General features: G+C 44.1%; 1 protein-coding gene across 4 annotated transcripts in view; it reads right to left on the reverse strand.

Annotated features, from left to right (window-relative positions):
• Positions 1-25,391, reverse strand: part of LOC120915318 (histone-lysine N-methyltransferase KMT5C-like) — a 32,018-nt gene extending 6,627 nt beyond the window's left edge. Inside the window, exons 1-7 of one of the 4 annotated variants that reach the window (XM_040325709.1) lie at positions 25,289-25,391; positions 14,719-14,859; positions 11,574-11,733; positions 9,988-10,097; positions 5,657-5,820; positions 4,861-4,880; positions 4,101-4,237 (exon numbers count right to left, since the gene is read on the reverse strand). In XM_040325709.1, the coding sequence (XP_040181643.1) occupies positions 4,101-4,237; positions 4,861-4,880; positions 5,657-5,820; positions 9,988-10,097; positions 11,574-11,733; positions 14,719-14,828 (701 nt within the window). In that variant the 5' untranslated portion in view covers positions 14,829-14,859; positions 25,289-25,391. Of the gene's footprint in view, positions 1-4,100; positions 4,238-4,860; positions 4,881-5,656; positions 5,821-9,987; positions 10,098-10,773; positions 10,881-11,573; positions 11,734-14,718; positions 14,860-25,140; positions 25,163-25,288 lie in introns of those variants that run through there. The other 3 variants (XM_040325711.1, XM_040325712.1, XM_040325713.1) reach the window with 3 other exon arrangements.
• Between the last annotated feature and the right edge of the window lie 2,315 nt (positions 25,392-27,706).

Raw genomic sequence — 27,706 nt, forward strand, 5'->3', positions numbered from 1 at the left:
AGTTATCCCCCAGCAGAGACGTGTGCATGTGTAATATGTATACACATGTATCACCGTTACACCTAGCTAATTTTAGGCATCCTTTTTTACAACAAGGTACACACTCAGGCATTTACCCACCTAAGACCTATTCCATTAAATGTTCCGTTTACCCAAACTGACCGGTAACATTCTACGATTCTCACATATATTACACATTTTAAATCATTATCTTCCCAGCTGAAACCACCAATTGCGGCTCAGAGTGAACTAATTGTATCCTGTATATAAAAGTGATGTGACCGTTAGAGGATCAGCTAATGAAAACGAGGCCGTGCCTTCGAAACGCGTTCTGATTGGCCAGACACGTGTGGGTGGCCCCCCAGTTTTCAACCCTGGACCACTCCCACCCAGAGACACACAGCCGACTTCTCCATGAAGCTCATCGAGGCTCCAGCTGTTGCTAAAATATGACGCTCGTGGATCCCTCAATAGAGACTTTGGTCCAACCGGTGGCCCAACTTTGCTCCTGTGACACTGCATGTGGAAGTTCCCATCCGCTCTAGCACTCTGCAAGTGCTCCAACATTTTCATGCAAGTTTAGTGTTTTATACTTGTATAGTGAATAAATTCCTAAGCTGTTTAAAGGATTGGCTTGGCGCTTCTCTCTCCTCTTGTTCAGTGAGATTTTTGAACTTGTGATAAAATCCATTTCTTGTAGTTCATTGAAAGACTAGGCCAAAAAACAAAAACAAACCCCCTCTATAACCACCTCCTATTCCAAGCATTCCTTAGAGTATGACCCAATACAATGAGGGTGGGAACTGTGGCCATTCCTAGACTACTAGAAATGGATTTTACATTTGCATTAAAAGTAGAAAAATCCCAGTATCTTCAGCTTTCTTAGAGGGACCCAGTTATTCAATTACTTTTTGGATGTCCAAAAGCAGGGGGTAAAGACAGTCTAAACCTCAATCTCACAAAAGAGCTTCTGCCCGAAGTTGGCACCAGATAAGGCTTAAACAGGCTGGTAAAACAGAAGGTCTTGTGGCAGCCTTGCAAATCTAGAATGTTGGGAAACTGATGCTGAAAAGCCCACAAGTGCCAATTGATGTAGTAAAGTGTGCGACAAATCCTTAAAGCGGAAGTCCGGTTTAAAAAAAAAAAAAAAAAAAGTCAGCAGCTACTAACACTGTAGCTGCTGACTTTTAATAAGGAGACTTACCTGTCCAGGGTGCCCGCGATGACGGCAGTCGAGCAAACACTCTCGGCTGCCCCGCCGCCATCCTCGGTGAGGGAATCAGGAAGTGAAGCCTTGCGGCTTCACCGCCCGATTCCCTACTGCGCATGCGCGAGCCGCACAAAGTGACGTGAATGGGTGATGTCTCCTGAGACACCGCTCCCCCATTCCACAGGAGGCAGCCGAGGAGGGGGAAGAAAGAAGACGGACCAGGAAGTGGCAGATTAGGACGATTTGCCTAGCAAATAAAGATAAAAGGTACAATTTTTTTTCCCCTGAAATAGCTTCCTTTACCTTAGTGCAGTCCTCCTTCACTTCCCTCATCCTTCCATTTTGCTTTTAAATGTCCTTATTTCTTCTGAGAAATCCTCACTTCCTGTTCTTCTGTCTAACTAATGTGAGGCCTTCTTCTAGGTGTGGAGTGTCATGCTCCCCCTCTCCCTTGGACTACAGGAGAGTCAGGACACTCTCTACGTTGCAGATAGAGAAAGGAGCGGTGTGTTAGTGGGCATCCTGACTCTCCTGTAGTCCATGGTAGGGGTCGAGCACGACACTTCACACTAGGGTGGAGTTACAGACAGAAGAACAGGAAGTGAGGATTTCTTAGAAAAAATAAGGACATTTAAAAGCAAAATTGAAGGATGAGGTAAGTGAATGAGGACTGCACTAAGGTAAAGGAAGCCATTTAGGGGGAAAAAATAAATGAAATTGTACCCTTACAACCCCTTTAACTAATGGCCTGTCTGAGCCTCTGAGAAATGGAAGTCCCCTTTACAGGGTCCACAAATGTATGAATATCTGCTTCCGATTACCTGGAGTCAGACAAAAGGACTGAAGAACTGTTTTAGTTGAGGAGAGAGGCTGGAAGATCCGGGCCTTAAAGAATAACCAAAGGCAAAACTACTTTTGGATAGAGTGGAGATGGCTTAGAACACCTGTCTGTTTTAATTGCTGTGTCCCCATCAGGGGGATTACCCCTCTATTTGCCCTGTTTACCATTATCATTGAAAGCAAAAAGGTAAAAGAAAAACCTTAAATTTTGAGTTGCACCCAGAAAAGAGGAGATCTTCCAATGGGGACACTAGTTTTAGTGACCTGGGGGTCCAAGGAATTTCATTAATTTGCAGGGATTTCCTTCCATCTCCTGTTTAGCTATGGGACAGGAAGTGAAGGGAAATCTCTGCAATGGGACACAGATGGTTAAAAAATAAAATAAATAACCAACAGGGGTTATAACCTGCCTTGCGCTATCCAAAATGAAAAAGGTTTTGTCTTTAGTTCTACTTTAACACCAGGTCATCTCTTGTTTAAGGTAAGAGGGTTCTTTAGAAGATAAGGCGCCCAGCTTGGACCTTACTTCATAGTTAGAGGTCTATTCAACTACTTCACAAATACAAGCATTTATTCACTGTATGTACAGTAGATATATACAGGTGAAAAGCAGCCTTTGCAACTCTGGTCAAATTGTGAACATCTCCTTTGCTTCCAGCCCTAATTCACATTGATGCTACTTTGAAATCGAGGTACTTCACTTGAACTTGGGCATGAAGCCTGTGTGGCTTAATGCCCAGATGTCTATTGAAGTCGCACCTAAAATCGGCAAAAGTAGTGCAGGAACTACCCTTGCAAATCGGTACGGTGCCGCAAAATCGGTGTTGCACCAATTGGAACAGTGTCATTGCCTCCAATAGGCTGCGACTTGATCTCTCAAATCGCTCCAATGTGAACCTAGGCTAATAGTGTCAAACAATTCTGCATGTCTCAGCACAGGTCAGGGTGGGAATGAAGGAGGTGCTCGCTGACCGGCTCCTGTTGGATATTACAAACCAATTGTGACATTAAAGAATAAAGTTGTGTCTTACTAGCTCTGACAGCCTAAATCTCTGAATGGTTTAAGACTATTCATAAGTAACCAAGGCAACAAATCTAAAACAAGCCACATAATAAATGGCCATTAACCTGAAATTTCACTCGATTTTATCCACAGTGAAGCTTGAATTGTCTTGGTTAGGTTTTACGATTTATATATATATATATATATATATATTTATATATATATATATATACGATTTATATATATATATATGTAGGTCTCTGTGAGGCAAACGTGGATGACGTCGTCGTAGCTCCTCCCCCTCGTACGCGTTACATCCCAATGTAGGCGGGACTTCATCAGCATGGGGCCGCCCCATGCTGATGAAGTCCCGCCTACATTGGGATGTAACGCGTACGAGGGGGAGGAGCTACGACGACGTCATCCACGTTTGCCTCACAGAGACCTACACACGCTGTACACATTGATCCGGGCCTCTGAGCTGCGGTACAAGCTGCTATCTTTGCACTCGGACCAGAGTGCTTTACAATGTGAGTGGTTTTTAAACTTTTGTTGTGATTATTAAACCTTTTAAGCAGTGAACACTTAGAGTGTTTTTTACTCTTTCTCGGTCCATTGAATGATCTATGGGAGATTATTTGTTTATTGCTTGCTGGTTCCATCTGGTGGACGTTTTTGGAGTTGAACCCTGAAAGCTGCTTGCCATTTACTGTGTGGAGGATATGATATTTGCTTTTTGACCTAGCCACAGGTCGAATCGCTGAGGTGAGAGGCCATCCATTAGCCTTGGTGGAGGATTATCCTGTCCTATGGGTCACAGATCTGATGAAGATTTCTGCACTATATATCACCACTGTATATTTTTTGGAGCACCTTTATCACTTTGCACTTTATGGACTTTATGTATTTATTTTTTATTATGTATCTATTTTTGATTATTTGAATTTTTAGGCATATTCACTTGCGCTGCACTATTTATTTATATATAGTCAAGTGACTGCATCAGAGTGATGCTTCCCATAGACTGGACTTAAACAGAATACTCACCTTTCACAAGTGCAGCACTCGCAGCACTCATTCTTTTCTCCGAAAAAACTGTCTCCGTAGAAGCAGGTAATTTCATCGTCTGGCTTAATGTCCCTGAGAACTTTTACACAAGCTGCATTTCCATCTGAAGGAACAAACTTTACCACAGAAGAGGAAATTTGTTATTAGGAGCACTTATATTACACATTAATAAAAAATAAAATAAAAATAAATAAAGCTACTGTAATTACAAAATGAGGGGGAAGTTTGCAAAATAATTAATCAATCTAAGAAAAAAGAAAAATGATTTCTTAAAAAGGGTAATTCTCTCACTCCTTTTCCCACTGAAGGTCTGATGGCTTGGTATTTAAAGACGACTAGGGTGAAGTTACTTAGGTAACCCATTCACAATTGCAAATATTTATAGGTCTCTTCTGCAATCACTGTAAAGCTGCTGCTTAGGCAGCCCATAGATAACTTGATTTACTTTCCTTCCACCAGTGTTCAAACCTAGTTACACCCGACTATGTAGATCTGCCTGCCAGTTTCCTTGCTGGAGGGTCCAGAATAAGAGCATCTAAAAAAGGTAAGCTGCCATTTTGAAATCTTCATTGGGTTTTGCCATGTGAATGGGGACAAAAAATATAAAATGCAGGTTTTATGCAAATTTTAAATGGGAAATCCATTTTAAAACTGGTTTTGCATTAAGAAAAAATTAAAAATACAATAATAAAAAAAAAAGCTCACAAGACGCCATTTACTTTATGTAATGTAAATTTACCTTGCAGTTGGGCCGACAGTCTTAGGTTCACAGAAATAATGGAATCATGGAAGAAAAAAATAAAAAGAAAAAAAATTAATAAAAGCAAACTAGAATTTTAAAAGACAAAACAAAATGACACCCGCAAAAAAAAACCTATGCACATAACATCTATTATCTAAAAGCCAAGTCTACACAGTCACAACACAAGCTACTATTCGTAAACACTCTATGGATAGAACTGCAGTAACCAATGCAAATAGCTCATTTATTTTACTTCTCTTGTGACATGACTGACTAAGTTACCATGGGCTGGTAAACTCTGCAATGTTTTTTCTGAAATTGAACCAGTTTTTTCATTTGAAAAACCTTTAAAAACAAAGTCCAAGATGCCCATTATTACTTGTGTTAGCCAAAAAAAAATGCATTATTACCATTGCCCAAGCTTCATGAACTCTTATCTATTGTGCAACAAGCCTTCCTCAGAGGCCAATACTCATGCCCTCAATGGGCTGGAGGAAGGGGTGGCAGTTGATGGAGCATTGTCAAAAAGGTAACCTGCCATTCTGCAGAAACCTTTGTGTAGGCTTTAGCAAGCTACTTTTACCATCAAGCCTAGGGCCTGATTATTAAACCCGTGGGACCTTGAGCTGCCAAAAAATGTATCACTCGTGTGTGCACACATTTGGCACAAGAGAATACATGTCTACTTCAGCCGCATAGTTTTTACCAAAAGTGCCCATCAATCTACAAATACTGATCATAACCACTTATCTGTCTAAATAAAAAATGTACAATCTTAGGCAGGATGATTTACCATGATTAATAAAAGCAGCCGGCCCCAGCCAAAGCTGTGCACACTTCTTCCTGGTGGAGTACATAACACTGAAGTCATTCTCACCAAAGCGAAGGAGGCTTTCATCAGCTTTGGTTAACTCCGCTATGCAGCCAACAAGCAGAGCAATTTTCTCATTCTTTACCCTGAAAAATACACAGCAGTAAAAAAAAAATAAAAAACTTAATATTAGTAATACATATTTACATCATATACTTATTCTAAAAAGGGAATTTAGAAAGATGGATGTTTAGTTCCCCCCTTGTTTCAGATATAAAAGTTTGCATGTTCATGTCAATATGATTTCAATAGTTTAGGAAGGACGAGTGATGAATCATCGTTTTCTTTTAGATAAAACTTACCTTGCAAGTGAAATATAAAAATCATTTTGTATGCTTTGCTCTTGGAAAATGGTTTCTGCGCTTGAAAAGGTTGTGTAGGAAAAAGTAGGCAGTGGAAGTCTTATGCTCCGTACACACGATCCGAATATCGTACGACAGATCATATGACTTGTTTCGCTTAATAGTTGCAAGTAGAAATTAAATGGTTATTAAAGTCACGAAAATTCTCGTACGACAGAGGAAAAAAAAAAAATATCGGAAGTGATGTCGTGTTGTAATGTATTTGTATTTTCGGACGACAACTGTACTGACTAAACGAAAATCGTACGATCTGGTATTGTACGAGAAAAAAATGTGTGCATGTCCGATAAAATAATATCAGATGAACTGTCATGATCGGCTCTCGAAAGCTCTGTACCAACAACCCGATTATCGCACGATTCTTCCTCGGACGACATTTTTCGTACGATATTCATATCGCATGTGTGTTCACATATGCAATCCGATTCAAGCCCGAACTGTCAGTTTGCAGTGCGATATGAGAGCTGAAATGGGGGTGTCGTTTACATATGACACTCCCCAGCAGTTCGCATATAGCAGTGTGAACTGCCGTGCGAGTCGGTGCGATGCAGGAACCCGCAGTGGATTCGCAGGGTTCTCGCATTGCACAAGTGTGAACAAGGCCTGCTTCAGCCCTATGTAAATTGGTAATGTAAATTTGGTAATGTAAATTTTACAACGTCAGAAATACAAGGCAAACAGCATGGTGCCATTCATTATGACATGCGGTTGCACAAAGGCTGTTAAAAGAATGAAATCATGATGAAATATACTGTTTTGTTTTTTTTTAAGTTTTGTTAAAAAATAAAGCAGATGGAACACAATTTTGTAATATAATTAAAAAGCCAATTGCTGGAAAATGGATGTCTAATAGACCAGTATTTGAGGAATGGCGTTCTCAGGTAAAATGTGACAATATTAATGGAACAGGCGGCGTATAAGATCAGGGGGTAGAATAGAAATACTAGCCAAGTTATGGGGACCCTGGGTAAGAGCCCCAGGACTGTTTTTTTTCTCCTTGGACTCCCCTAGAACATCTATGAAATAACTTATGTTGTAATAGGTGAGCAAACACGAGCTGGATAGGCCTTTGTATAGTATATGGGAGGACGGATAGTGATGGTCTGGGGGGGGGGGCTTCTTGGGGTTTTTATTTTTTGCCTTGTTTGTCTGTTAGGAACGATATCATAAGCTGGGAGATTATTTGAAAATAGAAAGATTTAATGTTAATAACATGTTTAATCTGCAGAAAAAGAATTGTAATATGGCGACTTGCTGTAATTTCTGAAAAAAACTTTACTTAAAAAAAAAAAAACGACATTTCAAAAAATAATATATATATATAAAACACATTGCCCTTAAAGTTTAATATGCAAGTGCTGTAGTGTTCAAAAAAGGTCTACAAATTCAATTAAATATGGCAAACTGGATGCATTCTGTAAACGGTTGGTGTACACAATTGCACCAGAAATGTAATTTCCTGCTTGTGCGATTGGCTCGCTGATTTTCTCAGAATAATTTTCAGTTTTGGCAAATTACTCTCAAAGGTTTCAGTACTTCTAAAAAAAAAAGTGGCGCAGACTCTGTGGCTTTCACTTAAGGGGCATTGGGACAATTGTTAGCACAGAAGGGATCTTCGAAAAAGCATCCAAAAAATATAAAAAATGCAATCAAATCACAGAAGAAAACTGCAATGTTTTGGGACATCGTGCCCGATAGAGGAGAGTCCTACAAAACCAAAACTTTCTAATTTACTGCACTGGTGTGATGCCTTCAATACATTTCTATACACCATTTTGAAGAGCTGGTGAGCTACGCTTTGACTTGTATTAACTACTGGCTGAGAACCAGTGTTAAACACAGCACCCACTTGCTTCCAGCCATTTTCCAGAACATGTGCGATGAGAACATTCTACTGAAGTGATAATGAACACCGAGCTACCCGATCAGGAATCAGTCTAGAAACAACCAGGTGAAACAGCCATTTCTTCAGAACAGAAAGGTAGGAATCTGCAACATTTTTTTTAAATCCTTGCAATGTACACAGATCCCCATGAAAAATCAGTACATTTGATAACTTGACTTTAACCACCTCAATACAGGGCACTTTCACGCGCATTGGGTCCCGAGTGACGCGGGAGGTGCACGCACCCTCCTAGTGACTCGGGAAGGCGAAGACCTCATATGACGTCCGCCCAGAACATATGACGGCGGGCGGTAGGCTAGTGGTTAAAGAATGTTGTTTAAAAGTACTTTAAAAAATTCTATTTGCTGTAAACATTCAATTTTGAAATGAATAGACTTCCCACGAAAATTTTACTAGTCGATAAATGTATTTGAGAAAAAAAAAAAAAAAAACACATTATTAAAAAAACAAACATTTTTATTAGCACATGGCCAGCTTTAGGGCCCTTTCACACGTACGGACCATATGTCCGCATTTTCATCCGTCCGTTGCGGATGAAAACAGGACATACATGGGTCCCTATGTGATTACGGGTGTCAGCGGATGACCATCCGCTGACACTCGTAATTGTCCGCCTGAGCAATGATCCGCATTTGTGGACGGAAGAAAATCCTATTTTTCTTCCGTCTGCCGGATCGGATGAACACGGACATACGCTCCGTGTTCATCCGATCCCCCATAGGGGAGAGCGGAGGAAAGACAGGGCGGTCCCTGCACAGTGTGCGGGGACCGCCCTGTTAGCTCAGCAAGGATTTTACGGAGGATCCCCACTGAGCTTTTGCGGACACACGGAGCGGATCATTACTGATCAGCCCGTGTGAAAGGGCCCTTACACTTTAAGGATAAGTAAACTTTCAAGCAGCATTTTTCTGAACATTTCATCACTTTCTCCCCCACTGTGCTGCACTAACAATTACTCCAGCACCCCCACCCTCCCCCATGTACTTGCACAGTTCCAACAGTCACCAGTGTTCTGTTGCAATGTTTAGCTCAGTGAGTCTTTGACTTGCCAATACCCATACATGTGCAGTAGAATATAATATAATAGATCCACTAGCCATGCACAGGAACCAGGATCCAGACCTGGCTATGTATTCTTTTGATAAACAACCCCCACACATACCAGCAATCAGCTTCCAGCACAGGAAGACTCCAAAAATAATAACTAATTTGCAGCTCTTTAGTAGATCATGTGACCTGCAGGAACCACAAATAAGTCACTAGTGACAAGAGACCTGGGAAGTGGATCACTGCAGGTTAGAGATCAAAAGCACTAAATGCCAAGTCGTTCTGAGGGTACTGTAAAGTGTCTGGGATAACACAAAATGGCACATGCGCAAGAAGGCAACATATGTGCAGTAGAATCCACGTGTAAATGTAGACCAGCACCACCCACAACCACCATACCTAGCGGAAAGCACATCCAGAGTGGTCTCTGCTGCAGGCAAGCTGCAATAAAAATTGAACATGGCCCAATTCCTGGCCCTGTCAACTCGCACCACCTCCCTACCCCTGGCTTGTTCTGTAACTTACACATTCATCGGTCAGCCCCGACTGCTCACACCTCCAACAATTAGGACTGTATCTAGAGCAATAGTTAATCACCTCTTCTGGAGACAGCACACCTTCAACCACCCTCTCACCCCCACCATGCCTGAAATCTCCCCACATTACTGCACCTTCACAACACAGCAGCTGTCCCCCACCCCTTCTCTGCACACCCGACACCCAATCCTCTCCCACTTCACTCAACATTCACCTTTGGGCTCACTGTACATATCGATGCCTTGGCACTCACCACTACTGTAAATTGCACACTTCTGTGCTCTTCGCCATTGTAGTGGAAAAGCCTTCTGTGCGCTCAGCCACTGTAGGTACACACCCCTCTATATCCAGCCTGTAACAAAATGGGTGCACTTTTTCTGGCTGCGATTATAAATGCTTACCAAGGTTTTGTAGCAACTACTTTGGCTCCATTGGCTTCCATAGAGTATCGATTGCAAGACCGAATCATGAAGCCACTCTCTGGCAGGAACATCCGCAGGTACCGGAATATCTGGGAGTGAAGAGGAGGAGGAGTACATTTTTTTTTTATCAAGTAACTTTTTATTGAAAATAAGAGAAAGAAGGAGTACATATCTTACGAAACACAGAGCCACATGTCGCAGCATGAAGAGGCACATGTAGACAAGGCACATTTCAACTTTCCATTGGTGTCCTACTGCTTCAGTGCATATAATAACAAACATGAACCGTCTACCCGGTTCTATATAATACACAGGCACATAACTTAAGGTAAGGGTGTCGCCGTACAGCGACCAATGCTTTCATGGTGCGAAGCTGCGTAGGAGGAGTACATTTTAAAGACTCATTCATGAACATCCAAATATAAAAAGTGGATTTGTTGTGGGTTTAAGCTTTACGATGTCAGCAAAGTCCTGACCTTAAAACACAAAATACATCCATCCCTGCCCCATTAGTTATATAACCGCTAATAATCCCTCCTCCCAAAAAAAAAAAACCTATACACGGTACCATTTGTTTACATTTTCTACAAGTGACTTCTACACAAGGGTACAGTTTTTTGTTTGTTTTTTAACCAGTGGTGTGAAAAAAAAAAACAACCCACACAAAACACAATTTTCAGATCCCTGCATCAACACAAACAATGTTGAAGCAAGAATCTCCCCTGCTGCTTTATTGTATTCTGACAGGGGGGGGGGGACTCCTACCATCTAGCTGTGGACATCTTGAGTGCGGGCAAAGAATTCATCTAGCATTTACTTCCTGGAATCCACCTGCCCTTAGCTCAGGCATGCAGGCAGGAGGGTTTGCTTAGCTGAGAAATTCCCTCCTGAAGACTCCAGGGATGTATGAAATTTGCCTAGATATAGAAACCAGGAAGTAACAAAATGAATAAAAAAAAAAAAGTTTAGAAACAGGTAAATATACCTTTATCTATTTATGATTACTGGCAGAAGGATTAGAAAAATAGTCCATGTTGATTAAGAAGGCAAAAGTTCCAATTTTAAGAGGACTTCAAAAACAGCCATCAAAAAAATCATTAAAAAAGGGAACACCCTCAATGGTAACCAACGTATTTATTGAGGACCAAAATGGCAAGGATCATCTACTGAACAGAGAGCTATAAAGATACATCTACCTATATTTGGGGGTTCCAAGTCATTTTCTAGCAACAAATACAGTTTAACTTGTAAGCAACAAATGTCAGAAATAGGCTTTAGCATGAAAGGGTTAAGATGCAGATCTACACCACTTAGTCATTAATAAGTTCAGAATGCCTGGTAATACCCTGGTACCGAATGAATATATATATATATATATATATATATATATATATATATATATATATATATATATATATATATATATATATATATATATATATATATATATATATATATATATATATATATATATATATATATATATATATATATATATATATATATATATATACACACACACACACACAAATAAAAAAAAAAAAAAAAAAAAAGAAGTCCATTACATGTGCCTTCAGTGTAGCTTCCTGCTGTGTGATTTGGTTTTTGAGGTAATGATTAGCCCCTGTTATAAGAGCACGGAATGCTGCCTCCAGGTCTCGCTTCTTACGGAATGTGTGCAGTGCCTCTCTCAAATGATGCTGTCTCCTTATAGAAGGCAGTGGACTAGAACATAAAAAGAAATACATTAAATATGTAGAACCCCCAATTTATCCCAACCACGATAACATGCAAATAACCAAGTGACCCTCTGTGCAATCAATGTCCTTATGAATTAGACCCCTTTCACACTGCTATTACGGTCGAGGAAAGGGCTAAAACTACCAAGTGCAGCAGGGGTGATGCAGGAGAGGGGTATACCCCGCTACTGCACCGCCCCAAAGACGCTGCTTGCAGGATTTGTTTTTTGGTCCTGCAAGAGGCACCACCCCAGTGTGAAAGCACTCAGGCTTGCATAATCCATCGATTTATAAAAAAGGTACTGCTACTCCATATATCAAGCAGAAAAACGTAATTACGACAACATTTTGTACGGGATATTAAAGCGGGATTCCACCCGCAATTTTTTCTTTTTTTTTTTTAAAAGTCAGCAGCTACTAACAGTGTAGCTGCTGACTTTTAATAAGGACACTTACCTTGTCCTACTTGCCCGCGCTGATGGCCCCACCGATGCCGATCCCACGACTGATGCAGGTCCCGCGCCGCCATTCACACTAGGGGAAACAGGCAGTGAAGCCCTACGGCTTCACTGCCCATTTCCTACTACGCCTGTTTGAGTCTCGTGCCGGCTTGTGAATGGGCGGCTGCTCTCTGAGAACACACAGTTCCCAGAAAGCAGCGCGCCCCATTCACTAGAAGAAGAAAACACAACGCGGTGCCGAAGAGGCAGATTACGGACTTCCGCATAGCAACAGGTATTTCGGGTGAGTATAAAAAAAAAAAATTCACTTTTTTTTTTTTTATTAGGACTTTTGGGCAAATGTTGTTTTCCTGGGTGGAACTCCGCTTTAAATTAAACAAAACGGATAACTCCACGCTAGAATTGATTGCATGTGCAAAGTTTACTACAGTAATAAAGATTAATGGGTAGATTCCACAAAACTGATGGTCCTCTTTACCTCAATGTGTGCATAAACAATTTTTTCCCCCACAGGAGCTTGTGACCTTTACCCAGTGAATCCCACCTGTACTACACCATGTGTGCACACAACACAGTTTTAGGCAGGTGTGAAAACAATTCTATAAGAATGCTTTCAGAACTAAAAGTGTGAATAGTTTATTTTTAACAAACAAAATGAAAGTAAATGAACAGAAGAGAAATCCAAAATCAAATCAATATTTGATGCAACCACCCTTTTTTCTTCAACCCAACATTAATTCTTCAGAGTACACAGCACACAGTTTTTGAAGGAACTCGGTAGGTAGGTTGCTCCAAACACCTTGGAGAACTAACCACAGATCTTGTGTGCCTCACCGACACACCCATCAAATTAGGACAAGCGGCTGTGTCCCCAAAAACTTACATGGGCTGGCTACACTCAACAACTGGAGGCTCAAGCTACATAAACAAAGACCATAGCACCCATGTGAAGGAGTATGATAGGAAAAGCAAACAAGCCGAAGCAAACAAGCCGAGACAATGGCTGGGCAGGATTTACATCAGGAAGCACCAAACCTCTTGGAATGCACCTATCGGCACACAGATAACCGATTCCTATCCTCAGCGATATGGTTACCTTAAAGCGGGGGTTCACCCTATTTTTTTTGATTTTTTTCGCTGTACTCACAGTTTATTCCATTAGTTAAGTTTCAGGCGTTCCTATGAAGAGGGAGTAACATGATTGACGGCCGGCTATGGCGCGTCACGCTTCCCGAAAATAGCCGAAATAGGACTTGGCTCTTCACGGCGCCTGCGCAGTCAGCTCCTAGTCTGTGCGCAGGCGCCGTATAGCGCCGTGAAGAGCAGAGTCCTACTCCGGCTATTTTCGGGAAGCGTGACGCGCCATAGCCGGCCGTCAATCATGTTCCCCTCTTCCTAGGAACGCCTACTCCCCACGGGGACTCTGAAACGAAACTAATGGATTAAACTGAGTACAGCGCAAAAAATAAAAAATAAAGGCATACTGTAGCTGACGCTAGTATGCTGGATGGCATGGTAGAAAGTTGTTTTTTAGGGTGAACCTCCGCTTTAAAATATTTTGTGCCTAAAATTTGTTAGATTCTGAAAAGTTTATTTTCTTCCAAGCCATCTGATAGAAGATTTGTCATCTTAGGAGGTGTGCTGTTGTAGACCATCCACCACCTTGCTTATCTATGGCTTCACAAAGAACTACCTAGTGTATGGATTCCTCTCTGACATCTTCACAGTTGACTCCTCTTGAATGCCCACATGCTGCAAACTGGTGCTTGCATTGCACTTTGTACCGATTAACAGCAAACACTCAACATCCACTTCCCAACCAGTGATGTACCCGTATGTCGCTGGACTTAAAATTGTTATACCAGGATGATGTTTGCAGCTGCAGGCATCATCCCAGTACGTTTTTTTTCTTTGAAGACTGCAAGTTTAGGGAAGCAGCTTAGAGAGCAGGAATCCGTAACATTGACAACAGTTGTAAACTGCAAGTACCAGGGTACAAATTGTAATACATTTACTGGGAAAAGTATTTTTTTTGTACTTAATGTGTTAAACGCAGAAGTATTAAACCCTCAGTGCTTTAACTTAAGTTAATTCTCTGCCTACTTTGCTTAGGTTCAAGTCTTATGGGTAGTTCAAGGGTTAGTATGAAATAGTTGACAATAGGTAATAGAACATGGGGGTGTTTATACCCAAATTCACAGATATTTTTTTCCAGTGCTGGAAGCCACAACCTTAGCTGTCCTGTACTTTCAATTTCCATGAAAACAAGTGATATCCAGAGTTGAATTGAGAAGTAGATGTAGCCTCTGAATCTGTTAGAATAAGGGCATGACAAAACCAATGTGTATGCAATCAAGCTCCGATATCTGACCGCATCAAGCATGGCTGCTGAACACGGCTCTGTTCTTCTAAAAACAAAATTTCACAAGACAGAAGCATACTAGAGACTTTGACATACAAATAAAAGGAAGCTAGAATGGTATATATACAAAGCATAGCGTGCAGCTCACCCGACATTCATTTTGTGTGTTCGGAATCCCACTAAAGGATCAAGCACCAAGCTGGTTGCCAAGTCATCATTCTCACAGAGTTCTCTTGCAGTCACTCGGTTGGAACCCATAGTATTGGATTGTGTATCATGCTGTTATTACCTATAATGCCAAAAGAAAGAAAGATGGAAAAAATAAATAAAAAATCCTTAAGTATCACTCCTTGAGGAGGGGTAAAAACCAATTCCTGTAATAAAACATTCCCTGGAATTCATAGTGTGTGTAGTAGAGACTGTCCACAGTATGGCTCAGTAACACCAAGCTGCATGCCCACCCCCGAATATGTGTACAAACAGGCCTCGGACGAGAGGACATCCGCGATAGGCGGAACACTGAACAGAGGCTCTGCTGGGAAACAGTGTTCTGCCTATCACGGAACAGCACTAGGAGGAGGCGTGGCTTTTGAACAATGGACGCCAGCAGTCTGACTGAGATTCTGCATACAGGTACCGGTGTATAAGACGACCCCCGAGTTTTGAGGCATATTTTTAGGTATAAAAGGTTGTCTTATACGACGAAAAATTCGGTAATTGCTTGTAGCATAAGGATTTTAAATGGTCAACATTGATTGAGAGTGTAAAGTTCCACTTTAATGTTTGCTGTGCCGCAATGCAAGGCATCGGGGCTGCAGCATATGTACACCCTCATATGGCTGCCTTTGCAGACTGGGGGGGTAAAAATGTGTCTCGGCCTCCTGCTTGTGCAAGCTACTTGCTCTGGAGGTTCTTAACATTAGGGAGGGGCCAGGAGCATCGGCGGGGTACCCGAGAAGAGGATGGGGGCTGCTCTGTGGAAAACCACTGCACAGAGCAGGCAAGTATAAAACTTTTTTTGGGTTTTATTTTGGCCTTTAAATATCACTTTAACCACTTAAGGACCGCCGCACGACTATATACGTCCTCTTTAAGAGCCCTGCCGCAGGTTGCGAGCGCGCCACCCGGTCCGAAGCTCCGTGACCCGATCGCCGCCGGTGTCCCACGATCGGTCACAGGAGCTGAAGAACGGGGAGAGGCGAGTGTAAACAAACCTTCCCTGTTCTTCTCTGTGGCAGTGTCAGTGATCGTCTGTTCCCTGTCATAGGGAACGACGATCAGTGATGTCACACATCCAGCCACGCCCCCCTACAGTAAGAAATACACATTAGCTCAAACTTAACCCCTTCAGCGCCCCCTAGTGGTTAACCCCTTCACTGCCATTTTCACAGCACTTTTCGCTGTGAAAATGACAATGGTCCCAAAAATGTGTCAAAAGTGTCCGCCTTAATGTCGCAGTCACGAAAAAAACCAAAAAAAAAAAAAAAACAACATAATTCGCTGATCGCCATCATTGCTAGTAAAACAAAATTAATAAAAATGCCATAAAAAAACTACCCTATTTTGCAAATGACAAACCAATACATAAACACTTATTGCGATTTTTTTTACCAAAAATAGGTAGAAGAATATGTATTGGCCTAAACGGAGGAAAAAAATCGTTTTTTTTTTATATCTTGGGGATATTTATTATAGCAAAAAGTTAAAAACTGAACTTTTTTTTTCTAAATTGTCGCTCTATTTTTGTTTACAACGCAAAAAATAAAAACCGCAGAGGTGATCAAATACCACCAAAAGAAAGCTCTATTTGTGGGAAAAAAAGGGGATGTAAATTTTGTTTGGGAGCCACGTCGCACGACTGCGCAATTGTCAGTTAAAGCGACGCAGTGCCGAATCGCAAAGAGGGGCAAGGTCCTTAACCTGCATAATGGCCTGGGTCTTAACCAAGCCTTAGGATTGTGTACTTAAAGCGGATGTGCCACGGGAAAATAATATTAAAAGCCAGCAGCTACAAATACTGCAGCTGCTGACTTTTAATATTAGGACACTTACCTGTCCTGGAGTCCAGCGCCGATCGCAGCAGAGCACGAGCGATCGCTCGTCTCTCTGCTGCTCCCCCCGCCATCCACGCTCAGGGAACCAGGAAGTGAAGCGCTGCGGCTTCACTGCCCGGTTCCCTACGGCGCATGCGCGAGTCGCGCCAGCCGATTGGCTCCCGCTGTGTGCTGGGAGCCGAGTGTTCCCAGCACACAACGGGCGACAGACGGGAAGTGACGGAATGCCCGCCTTTTGCCCGTAGCGTCTGGCCAGAAGTGGGTGCAAATACCTGTCTTTAGACAGGTATCTGCACCCCCCTCCCCCCTGAAAGGTGTCAAATGTGACACCGGAGGGGGGGAGGGTTCCGATCAGCGGGACTCCACTTTAGGGTGGAGAACCGCTTTAAATGATGTGATACTCAAATATCACCCTAAAATTCTTTCTGTAAACTATCCCAGTAATAATTTTCACAAGATGCTTTGTCTGGGATGTGGAACCAGCTTGTAATTCTTTTTTGCAGTTACTGCTTCCTTAAAACTCTGGGGCTTCAATTAACTCAACACCCACTGCATCTCATTAGAATCGTCTCATTAAAAATAGCTCAGTGGGCTACAGGATCACGATTACACCTGCTGCTGTGTTAAAATCCTCTAGGAATCCATATACACTGCTACACACGAGGAACAGAAATGTTTCATACGTGTAATTAGAGGGCATATCATCTTTCATAGCAATTAATTTGTGGAACACCATACTCATTGTCTTAACACAGAAAGGTATACCACGGTCTATTATACCAGATTCTTCAAAAGATAAAACATAACATCTTTTTACATGATTCCAAAACAATTGTACTTTACATCACAGAGTTTATGTCGTGTGTGTGTGTGTGTGTGAGAGAACGCACTCACTGGTGGTATGTTGACTAGTTTGATAGCCGTTTAGAAGACATACATAGCTCTGCCCTTCCCATGTGGTGAGGGGACACAGGTCCATATATTTCAATCATAAAGCTTGTCAGTGCCAATTTAAGATGCAATTTCAGAGACATCTGTGCAGGTTCTGCACAGATGTCAATGTAAATCGCTTCCCGAAATCGCAAACAGTAGTACAGAAACTTTTTGAAACTGGTGCAGCGCTGTACCAATTTGAGCAGTGCCATTGCCGGCAAATGCCATCGATTTCACATGTTAAATTGCATCAATGCAAACCAGGGCTGATGGGGAAAAAAAAACCTCACAAAGCCTCGCTCCTCTCCGAGACGCCGACATGCTAAAGCCTCACACATTCAGACTTCCATCGGGCAAAGCCGTGGCTTTTTGTCCAAAGGGCGTTGTCCGTGAACTTGTTCTGCACACAGACGGCAGAACATTTTCAGCCAACAGACACCAAACTACGTGGTTTCTCAGCTCTTTAGCGCCACCCTTAGGGCAAACTTCTGCTAATGTTGTCTGATGGTTAGCATTGGTTTGGAGCATGTGTGTTTGTACTTTGGATTTTAGTCTGATGGACCTGTGTACACACGATCGGATAATCCGATGGAACACATTTGTTGCGGACAATTTGAGAGCATGACATTCCAACAACAATTGTCTGATGGAGCATACAGACGGTTGGAATATCCGGCAAAACACATCCATCTGACAATTGTCGTCGGAATTTACGATCGTGTGTATGGACCCTAACTGTGCATACCAGGTCCTTCGGTCTGGTATGGATTTTAAGGGGAACCCCAATGCCGAAAAAACGCCGCCGACATATACCGAGCGCAGTACAATCGGGTACATTCGGCCAGGCTCGGCTTCGCTCGCGGTCACACTCTGGGACGCCTCCTAGCCTTTATGCGTGAGATGCCGAGCGTGCCCGAGTGTACTGAGCTCGGTATATGTCAGCGGCGGCGTTCAAACACAGTGCGGGAATTTGACTCAGAGACAGCGCGGGAGGACACCACCGAGGCCGCAGACGGACGCCGAACCGGACAATAAATACGGTACTTTAAAAACCATTGTAGTGCGTTTCTTATTACCACTTTTTCCCCCCAGGTGAATGGATAGGGGTAAGATGTACCCCATACTCATTCACATAGGGTGGGGGGCCAGGATCTGATGGCCACCTTATTAAAGGGGGCTCCCGGATTACGATAAGCCCCCCGCTCGCAGACCGACAACCAACTGCTAGGGTTGTCGTGAAGAGGCCCTTGTCCTCATCAACATGGTGACAAGGTGCTTTGGGGGGACAAATCATGCCCCCCCCCATGCTGAGGGCATGTGGCCTGGTACAATTCAGGAGGGGGGCGCTCGCTCACCCCCTTTCCTGACCGATCGGACTGCGTGCTCGGATAAGGGTCCAACCAGTGGCCCAAGGGCTACATGTAGCCCGCAACCTCCTGTTCTGGGATGGCAAGCCCAGATCGCAGGTTGCCATCCTAGAGCATTAGGCCCCTTTCACACAGAGTTTTTCAGGCGGTACAACGCTAAAAATAGTGCTGCTATACCGCCTGAAAAACTCCTGCCCAGCCTTCTCAATGTGAAAGCCGCAGGGCTTTCACACTGAGGCGATGCGCTGGCAGGAGAGAAGAAAATCTCCTGCAAGCAGCATCTTTGGAGCGGTATGTACACTGCTCCTCCCCATTTAAAACAATGGTAAACCATGGCAGTACCACCCACAATGCACCTCTGCAGAGGCACATTGCGGGCGGTATTAACCCTTAATCGGCCGCTAGCGGAGGTTAATACCGCACCGCTAGCGGCCAAATCCCGCAGAAAATCCAACGGTATAGCGGCGCTATTTTTAGCTATTAAATGGGTTCCGATATTGCGGTTTTACTAACTGCTTATTATTCTAAATAGGAAACCTTCATTTTGTTTGCAAATATTAAAGAGTCTAAACAACCAGCAAAAATGAGTCCTTATATTTAAAGAGCACCTGTCATTTCAGATTCATCATGGCAGCACCTGTTAGTGGGCATCCACTCACCTATTGCCACCACGTCCTTCACCTTGTTGTGTGACTGCTGCATCACCACCTGTCTCATTCATGTGAATGGGACTGTCGGTGAGTCAACAGCAAGTCAGAGGAGCTGCTGCAGGACAGAGATGACAGTTGCCCTTTAAAAAATATGATTTAAATCAAACTTTTTTTACTAGCGATTTAAATCAACTAGATTTGAAGTTATGGACAATTTTGAAAAAAATATTTTTACTTTCTGCTACGATACATATAAAAAAAAAATCTTCATCAATCCAGGCCAATATGTATCCTACATATTTTTGGGTAAAAAAATAAAAAATCCCAATAAACGTATATTGATTGGTTTGTGCAAATGTTATAGTGCTAAAAACTATGGGCTTTTTATTTTTATAACTAGTAATGGAGGCGATCTGCAATCTTTTAGCGGGACTTCGACATTGCAGTAGATAAATCTGAGACCAAGTGACACTTTTTGGGGACCAGTGACACCAATGCTTCAATCAGCACCCTGGTAGTACTTTGTAGCTACAGTTCTTCCATTCTCAGTGAATAAAATGATGCAGTCGGGTGGGTAGAGTCTCACGGCTGTTTTTTGTAATCTGTGGGTGCAGGGAAAACATCCAAGACCCGCTGTCACAACAGGGACTCAGGGGGTGCAGGGGCTACTCGTTTAGTAACATGCAGCAACCTGTATACGGGTGTAACTCACAACAGGTTGTATAAGCGGAACTTATCCTTTAAGAGCCTATTCACATGTATTGCATTGATGAATGTTAACACACAAGTATGGATGTATTTTCATACCAGTCTGCATGGCTAATGAGCCAACACACATACACAGGAGAGCAGAATGCACCGGTGCTATACAACACATTGCAACAAGCAAATCAGAACCATCTGTGCATTTTAGTACTATGGGTTGGTAGGTACTTTTTGTGCATTATGGTAGTTCACAACAGATGCAGTTTCATGCATGCACAGTGTTTTCCATGTATTCCAATGGCTCTAGTTATTTAATACATGGAAAACACTGTGCATGCATTTTGAGTGCAGGAAAAAAAAAAAAAAAAAGCACACGGAACTGAACAGAACTGCATCTGGTGTGAACTCAAAATGGGATGCCTTAACACAGCATGCCTTAAACACTTTGCGCCCAGAGGCCGTCATATGACGCATTTTATTTCAGGCTTCCCAGCCTAGTGGTGAGATGTGGGGTCTTATTGACCCAATATCTCACTGTAAATAGGTCCTGTCATGTCATATTCCTATTAGAAGGGATATTTACATTCCTTGTAATAGGAATAAAAGTGATAAAAATTGTATTATTTTTTTTAAAGCGGAGCTCCGCTTGGAGGTGACGTCATGCCCGCAGTCTGCCCGAGACTGTGTGGCCAGAAGTGGGTGCAAATGCCTGTCTTTAGACCGGTATCTGCACCCCCCTCCCCCCTGAAAAGTGTCAAATGTGACACCGGGAGGGGGGGGGGGGGTTTCCGATCAGCGGGAGTTCCACTTTAGGGTGGAGCTCCGCTTTAAGTGTTCAAAAAATTTAAGTAAAATGAACAATACATTTTTTTTTTTTTAAAGTGCCCCTGTCTGTGTGCTCGCACACAGAAGTGAACGCATATGCAAGTCCCGTCCACATATGAAAGCTGTTCAAACCACACATGAAGTGTCGCCACCAATGTTAGAGCGAGAGCAATAATTCTAGCCCTAGACCTCCTCTAACTCAAAACATGTAACCAGTAATAAAATGTAAAGCGTCGCCTGTGGGGATTTTTAAGTACCCAAGTTTGGCGCCATTCCATGAGCGTGTGCAATTTTGAAGTGTGACACGCTAGGTATCTATTTACTCGGTGTAAAAAAATAAAATAAAAAAAATGTAGCCGCAAACCTTACGTCACCTTTGTTTCTTGTACCCTTCATTGTGCAACTTTTACAGCAAAATTATCTTGTATGTGAAGTTTGTGCCTATAGGGTGGCTCCTTTGCCTTACAGAGTCTTCCATGAGCAACCAATATGCGGCTCCTGGCAAGGACTATACACACATGCTGCTTGGTGTCATTCTCAGGCAATGCATGCACTGTAGGTTTAGAGTTTGCCCAACATTGGTCGCTAGTGCTCTTTTGCTGTCGGCTGTCTGTACTACGCAGGTTTCAGCCACACACATCAGAGCACAGTACTGCACGTGACGGGTGAATGCAGCGAATGTGTTAGGGGGGAGCAAGCAGACGTTTCAGGGAAAGGAGAAAAACTGAGGAAAATGGTGAATGCAATACAAAAGGTAAAAATTTGGGGCACAGAAAAATAAAAAGACATTGGGCACAATTCACTAAGCGATATGTTACCACATGCGAGTATGCGGTAACATGTCGCACAACGTAAAAAAAGCGAATTGACATTTTCATTATCACATGACAAACATAACGCATGCGATAAGCTTTAGTGAATTGTGTCCATTGTTTACTATTTTGCCTCATGCACAGAGGACTTTTTTTTCCTCTCCTAGAAGCCAGCAGAGATTTTGTAGAGGGCCTTGCCTCACGGATCTCTAATGTCTGGACCTCCGCTTTTGCTATATCCAGCTAAGCCTTTTACCACTGTGCCTACTTTATATTTTGCACTGATGTCAGATTATTTTTCTATGTTTGAGTGTATTGCACAACGTTTATGACCAGTTTTTCCGGTGTTTTTTTTGTATGTTTTTCTGTTTGTCTTAAACCTAATAAAAATATCTTAAAAAAAAAGCCTGACACTTGTAAAAGTGCCTAACGCTTTTACAAGCGTTTAGGCGTGTTTATAGGCATCAAGCACTTGGGCTTTAATTCAATTAATTGGCCAGAGAAATTGATTCCAGCAATGGACATGAACGAACACCAAGGCCACTTTTTCACGGGCGCCACTGCTTAACAGAAATCCCTTTCTCAGCGGGGGATTGCTCCGCTGAGCAGGCGGATGACGGATTTGTGTCCTCTCCGCAGTCCCGCTCTCCTCTATGGGGAAATCAGATGGAAACGGACCGCATGCCCATTTCCATCCGATCGATGGAAAATAGGACCACCATCTGTCTGTTTTTTGGCAGACAGGATCAGATGGCAACGGGTGTCAGCTGACAAACCGCCACTCCATAGAGGACAGGATCAGATCTGCCTGAAAACCTGATCGGACAGCCCGCGAGAAAGCAGTAAAATGCATTTAAGTAGATTTAGAAGCGTTTTTCTGTCAAACACTGCTGCTCCTGCACGCACTGACAGGTTTTTTTTTCTGCCTCTAAACACTGCTAAAAGTCTGTGTGTGTGTGTGTACACACATATGCCAACATACAGGGGAGTTTAACCACTTAAGGTCCACCCCAGTTTTACTGCTATTGGCCGCCGCCTCTGTGATAAATCACATTTCCAGGTAGGGGATGTGCATGCGCACCACTGGCGGCTTGCTCTTTCTGTGATTACACACAGCGGGAGTCCAGCGGCAAGCACTGTAGACTTGATGTCTGCCGACATCCGCCGATCATCCAGCAGAAGCGCAACATGGCATCCTGCCTATGTAAACAAAGGAGATCGCCATTGTGTCAGTAGGGAAGGTGTGGATCCTGTGCTCTTGCAAAGAGGAACTAGGATCCATGTCTTCCCTTAGTAAAAGCACCTCCTACAGTTTAGAAAAAAAACACTGGCTAGGCACACAGTTAACCCCCTCCCCAGTCAGTGTCATTAGTATAGTGACAGCGCATATTTGTTTAGCGCTGATCACTGTAATAATGCCACTGGCCCCCAAAAAGTGTCAAAAGTATTAGTGTCAGAATGTTCATGGCAATATCGCAGTCCCGCTTAAGTCGTTGGTCGCCACCATTAGTAGTAAAAAAAAAAAAAAAAATTATATACCGTAGTTTGTAGACATTAACTTTCACGCAGACCGATCAATATACGCTTATTGGGATTTTTATTAACAAAAAGATGTAGCAGAATTCATATCAGCCTATGAGTAGGCACCTATTGGTGGAATGCACTACCAACCACCATCCGACTGGAGGAGTCGGACCACTTGGCCTTCAGGAGAAAGATTAAAACCCATCAAAGATTAAAACCCATCTCTTCTGAGGTCAAGGGGTTCCTTACCCATGAAATGGATACAGCGCCCAGAGGCGATTCAGTACGCATGCGTTGCGCTTTACAAGTTTCTCACTCACTTGACTTGGTGTGAAACGTTAGCTTGTACCTGTAGTTCACCTTTGTATCTGGTATTTGAATAAAGAAATTGCACAGCAGTGCGGCTATCCAGCCTTCTTTTGTTCATATCGGCCTAAGTTGATGAAGAAATGTTTTTTTGGATAGGTTTTATTGCAAAAAAAATAAAATAAAAATTGGGGCTCTATTTGTGTGGGGGGAAAAAAAATGGACATACATTTCCGGAGGTCAATTGGTTAAAGGCGGGAAAAAGATGCCAGACAGGTGAACTTTAATGAAAAGAGAATTATACTGAGGGGTTAGTACTACTTTAGGGCATGCATAGTGTGAATGAGCCCTTAGTGCGTGTATATGTGCCAGCACAACAATTTAAGGGGGAAAATACTAATCTACAACTATAGATTACTGTGCCCCCTCCTCCTCTCCCAGAAATGTCATGGTGTGCCCCCCCCCGCCGGCAACACCATGGCGTGCCCCCCTTCCTCTCCCGGCAACGCCATGACGTGCCCCCCCTCTCCCAGCAACGCCATGGCGTGCCCCCCTCTCCCAGCAACGCCATGGCGTGCCCCCCTCTCCCAGCAACGCCATGGCGTGCCCCCCTCTCCCAGCAACGCCATGGCGTGCCCCCCTCTCCCAGCAACGCCATGGCGTGCCCCCCTCTCCCAGCAACGCCATGGCGTGCCCCCCCTTCCTCTCCCGGCAACGCCATGGCGTGCCCCCCTTCCTCTCCCGGCAACGCCATGGCGTGCCCCCCTTCCTCTCCCGGCAACGCCATGGCGTGCCCCCCCTCTCCCAGCAACGCCATGGCGTGCCCCCCCTCTCCCAGCAACGCCATGGCGTGCCCTCCTCTCCCAGCAACGCCATGGCGTGCCCTCCTCTCCCAGCAACGCCATGGCGTGGCCCCCTCTCCCAGCAACGCCATGGCGTGCCCCCCTCTCCCAGCAACGCCATGGCGTGCCCCCCTCTCCCAGCAACGCCATGGCGTGCCCCCCTCTCCCAGCAACGCCATGGCGTGCCCCCCTTTCCCAGCAACGCCATGGCGTGCCCCCCTCTCCCAGCAACGCCATGGTGTGCCCTCCTCTCCCAGCAACGCCATGGTGTGCCCCCCTCTCCCAGCAACGCCATGGTGTGCCCCCCTCTCCCAGCAATGCCATGGTGTGCCCCCTCTTCCAGCAATACCAAGATAGCCATGTGCCCTTTGCACCTCCCTCCCTTCACGGTGTTCCTTGCCCACCCCTCCAGCAATACCATAATCTGTAGTGTACTGTGCACTCCCCGCTCAGTACGGGTGGACGGGCCTGTATATTGTGTGTGGCGGAGTGTGAGGCTGCATGCCGGACGGAGCTCTCATCTCACTATGACACCACCCTCCCTTCCCTTACCGGGGAGATCCCTGCTGGCAGGAAACCCCTTCCTCCCTCCCGCGCCCGGCACCTCAAGTTTCCGCTCCCACAATGCCTTGCGAGGCGCGCTTAGCCTGAGCTGACCCAGCCATATCGACACCACTATAAACCCATTCACACGTCTTACCGAACCTCAGCGTTTCTCCACACTCCTCCACCCGTAATTTACCGACCCGCTTCCGCCCTCTTCCGCTGCCCCCGCCTCTTCTTTTTTCTCTCTATTAGCGCGTCCCTCCTAGATCATATAGGCCGTCCTTTCCATTGGCTGAGAGCTTCCTGAACGTCTTTAACCATAGGTTAATAATGCTGCCCATCAAACTAGTCCTGCGCCTTTTATTGGTAGATACACACATCTGTCTAAGGCTATGGACTCCACCCATAGGGGGTGACGTAGTGGGTTCTCCCGCAGTGTGTGTAGAATAGATTGTAGCCATGCGGTGGCGGGCAGACCATAATGTTTCCCGGGTAACTGGCGGTCATGTGGAACGTTTCCGCTTCTGAATGTTCACTGAACGTTCCATCACTGGAATTAGTTGTAGGAGATAACGGCCATGTCTGTGTGAGGAGGATTCCTTCTCACACTCATTGCTGGTGACAAGAGAGAAGAGTCACACAGAGGGAGGAGTGGGCCCAAAATAAGTCCTCTGCCTTCCCCTGAGTGTACAATACAGCCAGAGGGGGGCGCTCACACAACACACCTCATAGCAAATGTTACCCAGCACCCTCTGTCCACCTCATCCAATCAGCTCAGTGGGGTTGTGCTGCAACCGCAAGCCAAACACATTATAAGGCCTCATTCACAAGGGCGTATCAACCTGCACTAAATATGCTGCCGGCCCTTGGGGTACTATTTCTCCCATTGACACCAATGATGGGGTACTATTTCTCCCACTGACACCAATGATGGGGTACTATTTCTCCCACTGACACCAATGATGGGCCACTATTCCTCCCACTGACACCAATAATGGGGCAATATTCCTCCCACTGACACCAATGGTGGACCACTATATCTCCCACTGACACCAATGATGGGCCACTATACCTCCCACTGACACCAATGATGGGCCACTATTCCTCCCACTGACACCAATGGTGGGGCACTATTCCTCCCACTGACACCAATGGTGGACCACTATATCTCCCACTGACACCAATGATGGGCCACTATACCTCCCACTGACACCAATGATGGGCCACTATTCCTCCCACTGACACCAATGGTGGGGCACTATTCCTTCCAATGACACCAATGATGGGCCACTATACCCCCCACTGACACCAATGATGGGCCACTATTCCTCCCACTGACACCAATGGTGGGGTACTATTTCTCCCAATGATGGGCCACTATACCTCCCACTGACACCAATGATGGGCCACTATACCTCCCACTGACACCAATGATGGGCCACTATTCCTCCCACTGACACCAATGACAGGGCACTATTCCTTCCAATAACACCAGTGATGTGATGTTTTCTCCCACCAATGTCAGGACAGGTTTCACCCCCAGTGGTCACAGTCCGGCCCCCCTGAAGTCTGAAGGACAGTAAGTGGCCCTTTGTTTAGAAAGTTTGGAGACTCGTATATTCTAACCACTAGAATACACTTCGGCTCACACGCATGCATTCTCCACATTTATGTGCGTTCATGTGTAAATTACGCTCATGAACTCCTCCGAACTGAGTCTTGGTGCTTTTTTCATGCCTCTAAATCACGGCTTGACAAATTAGGCGCCAGCTAAAAATAAGAGGGGAGACAAATCTTTTGGATGAACTTATCCTTTAACCCTTTCAGTACAGGGCACTTTCATCCCCTTCCTGCCCAGGGCAATATTCAGCTTTCAACGCTGTCGCATTTTAAAAGACAATTGCGCGGTGATACAAAGCTGTACCCAAACACAATGTTAATCATTTTTATGACACAGATAGACCTTTTTTTTTTGGTGGTATTTAATCACCCCGGGGTTTTTTATTTTTTGCTAAACAAAAAAAAGACCAAAAATTCTGAAGAAAATAAGTAAAAATGTGTTAGAAAATTTATGTAAATAAATACTTTTTCACCTTCACTGATGAGGATGCACTGACAGGCGGTGATGGGGCACCACTGATGAAGTGGCACTGATTGGCACTGATGAGGTGGCACTGATGGGTACTGATGAGGAGGCACTAATATGCAGCACTGGTGGGCAGCCTTTATGGGCACTAATAGGCAGCACTGATGTGCACTGATAGGTGTCACTGGACGGCACTGATGAGGAGGTAGTGACAGGCAACACTGATGGCCACTGAAAGGCAGAACTGGTGGGCACTGCGTGGCAACGCTGATGGGGCTGCACTGCTTATCAGTTCAAATTCCCTCTGTCAGGAAAGCCACGCATGCGCTGTCATCGTGAGTAGAGTGATACTGATAACCGACACTTCCTATTTACTCTGTGATCAGCAGTGATTGGACACAGCTGATCACATGGTAAAGAGCTTACGTCATAGGCTCTTTACCGTGTTTGAAGATGTGGTGACACTCTGCACCACTGATCGCCTTG

Source organism: Rana temporaria, chromosome 10 (assembly GCF_905171775.1).
Source record: "Rana temporaria chromosome 10, aRanTem1.1, whole genome shotgun sequence".
Taxonomy (NCBI): Eukaryota; Metazoa; Chordata; class Amphibia; order Anura; family Ranidae; genus Rana; species Rana temporaria.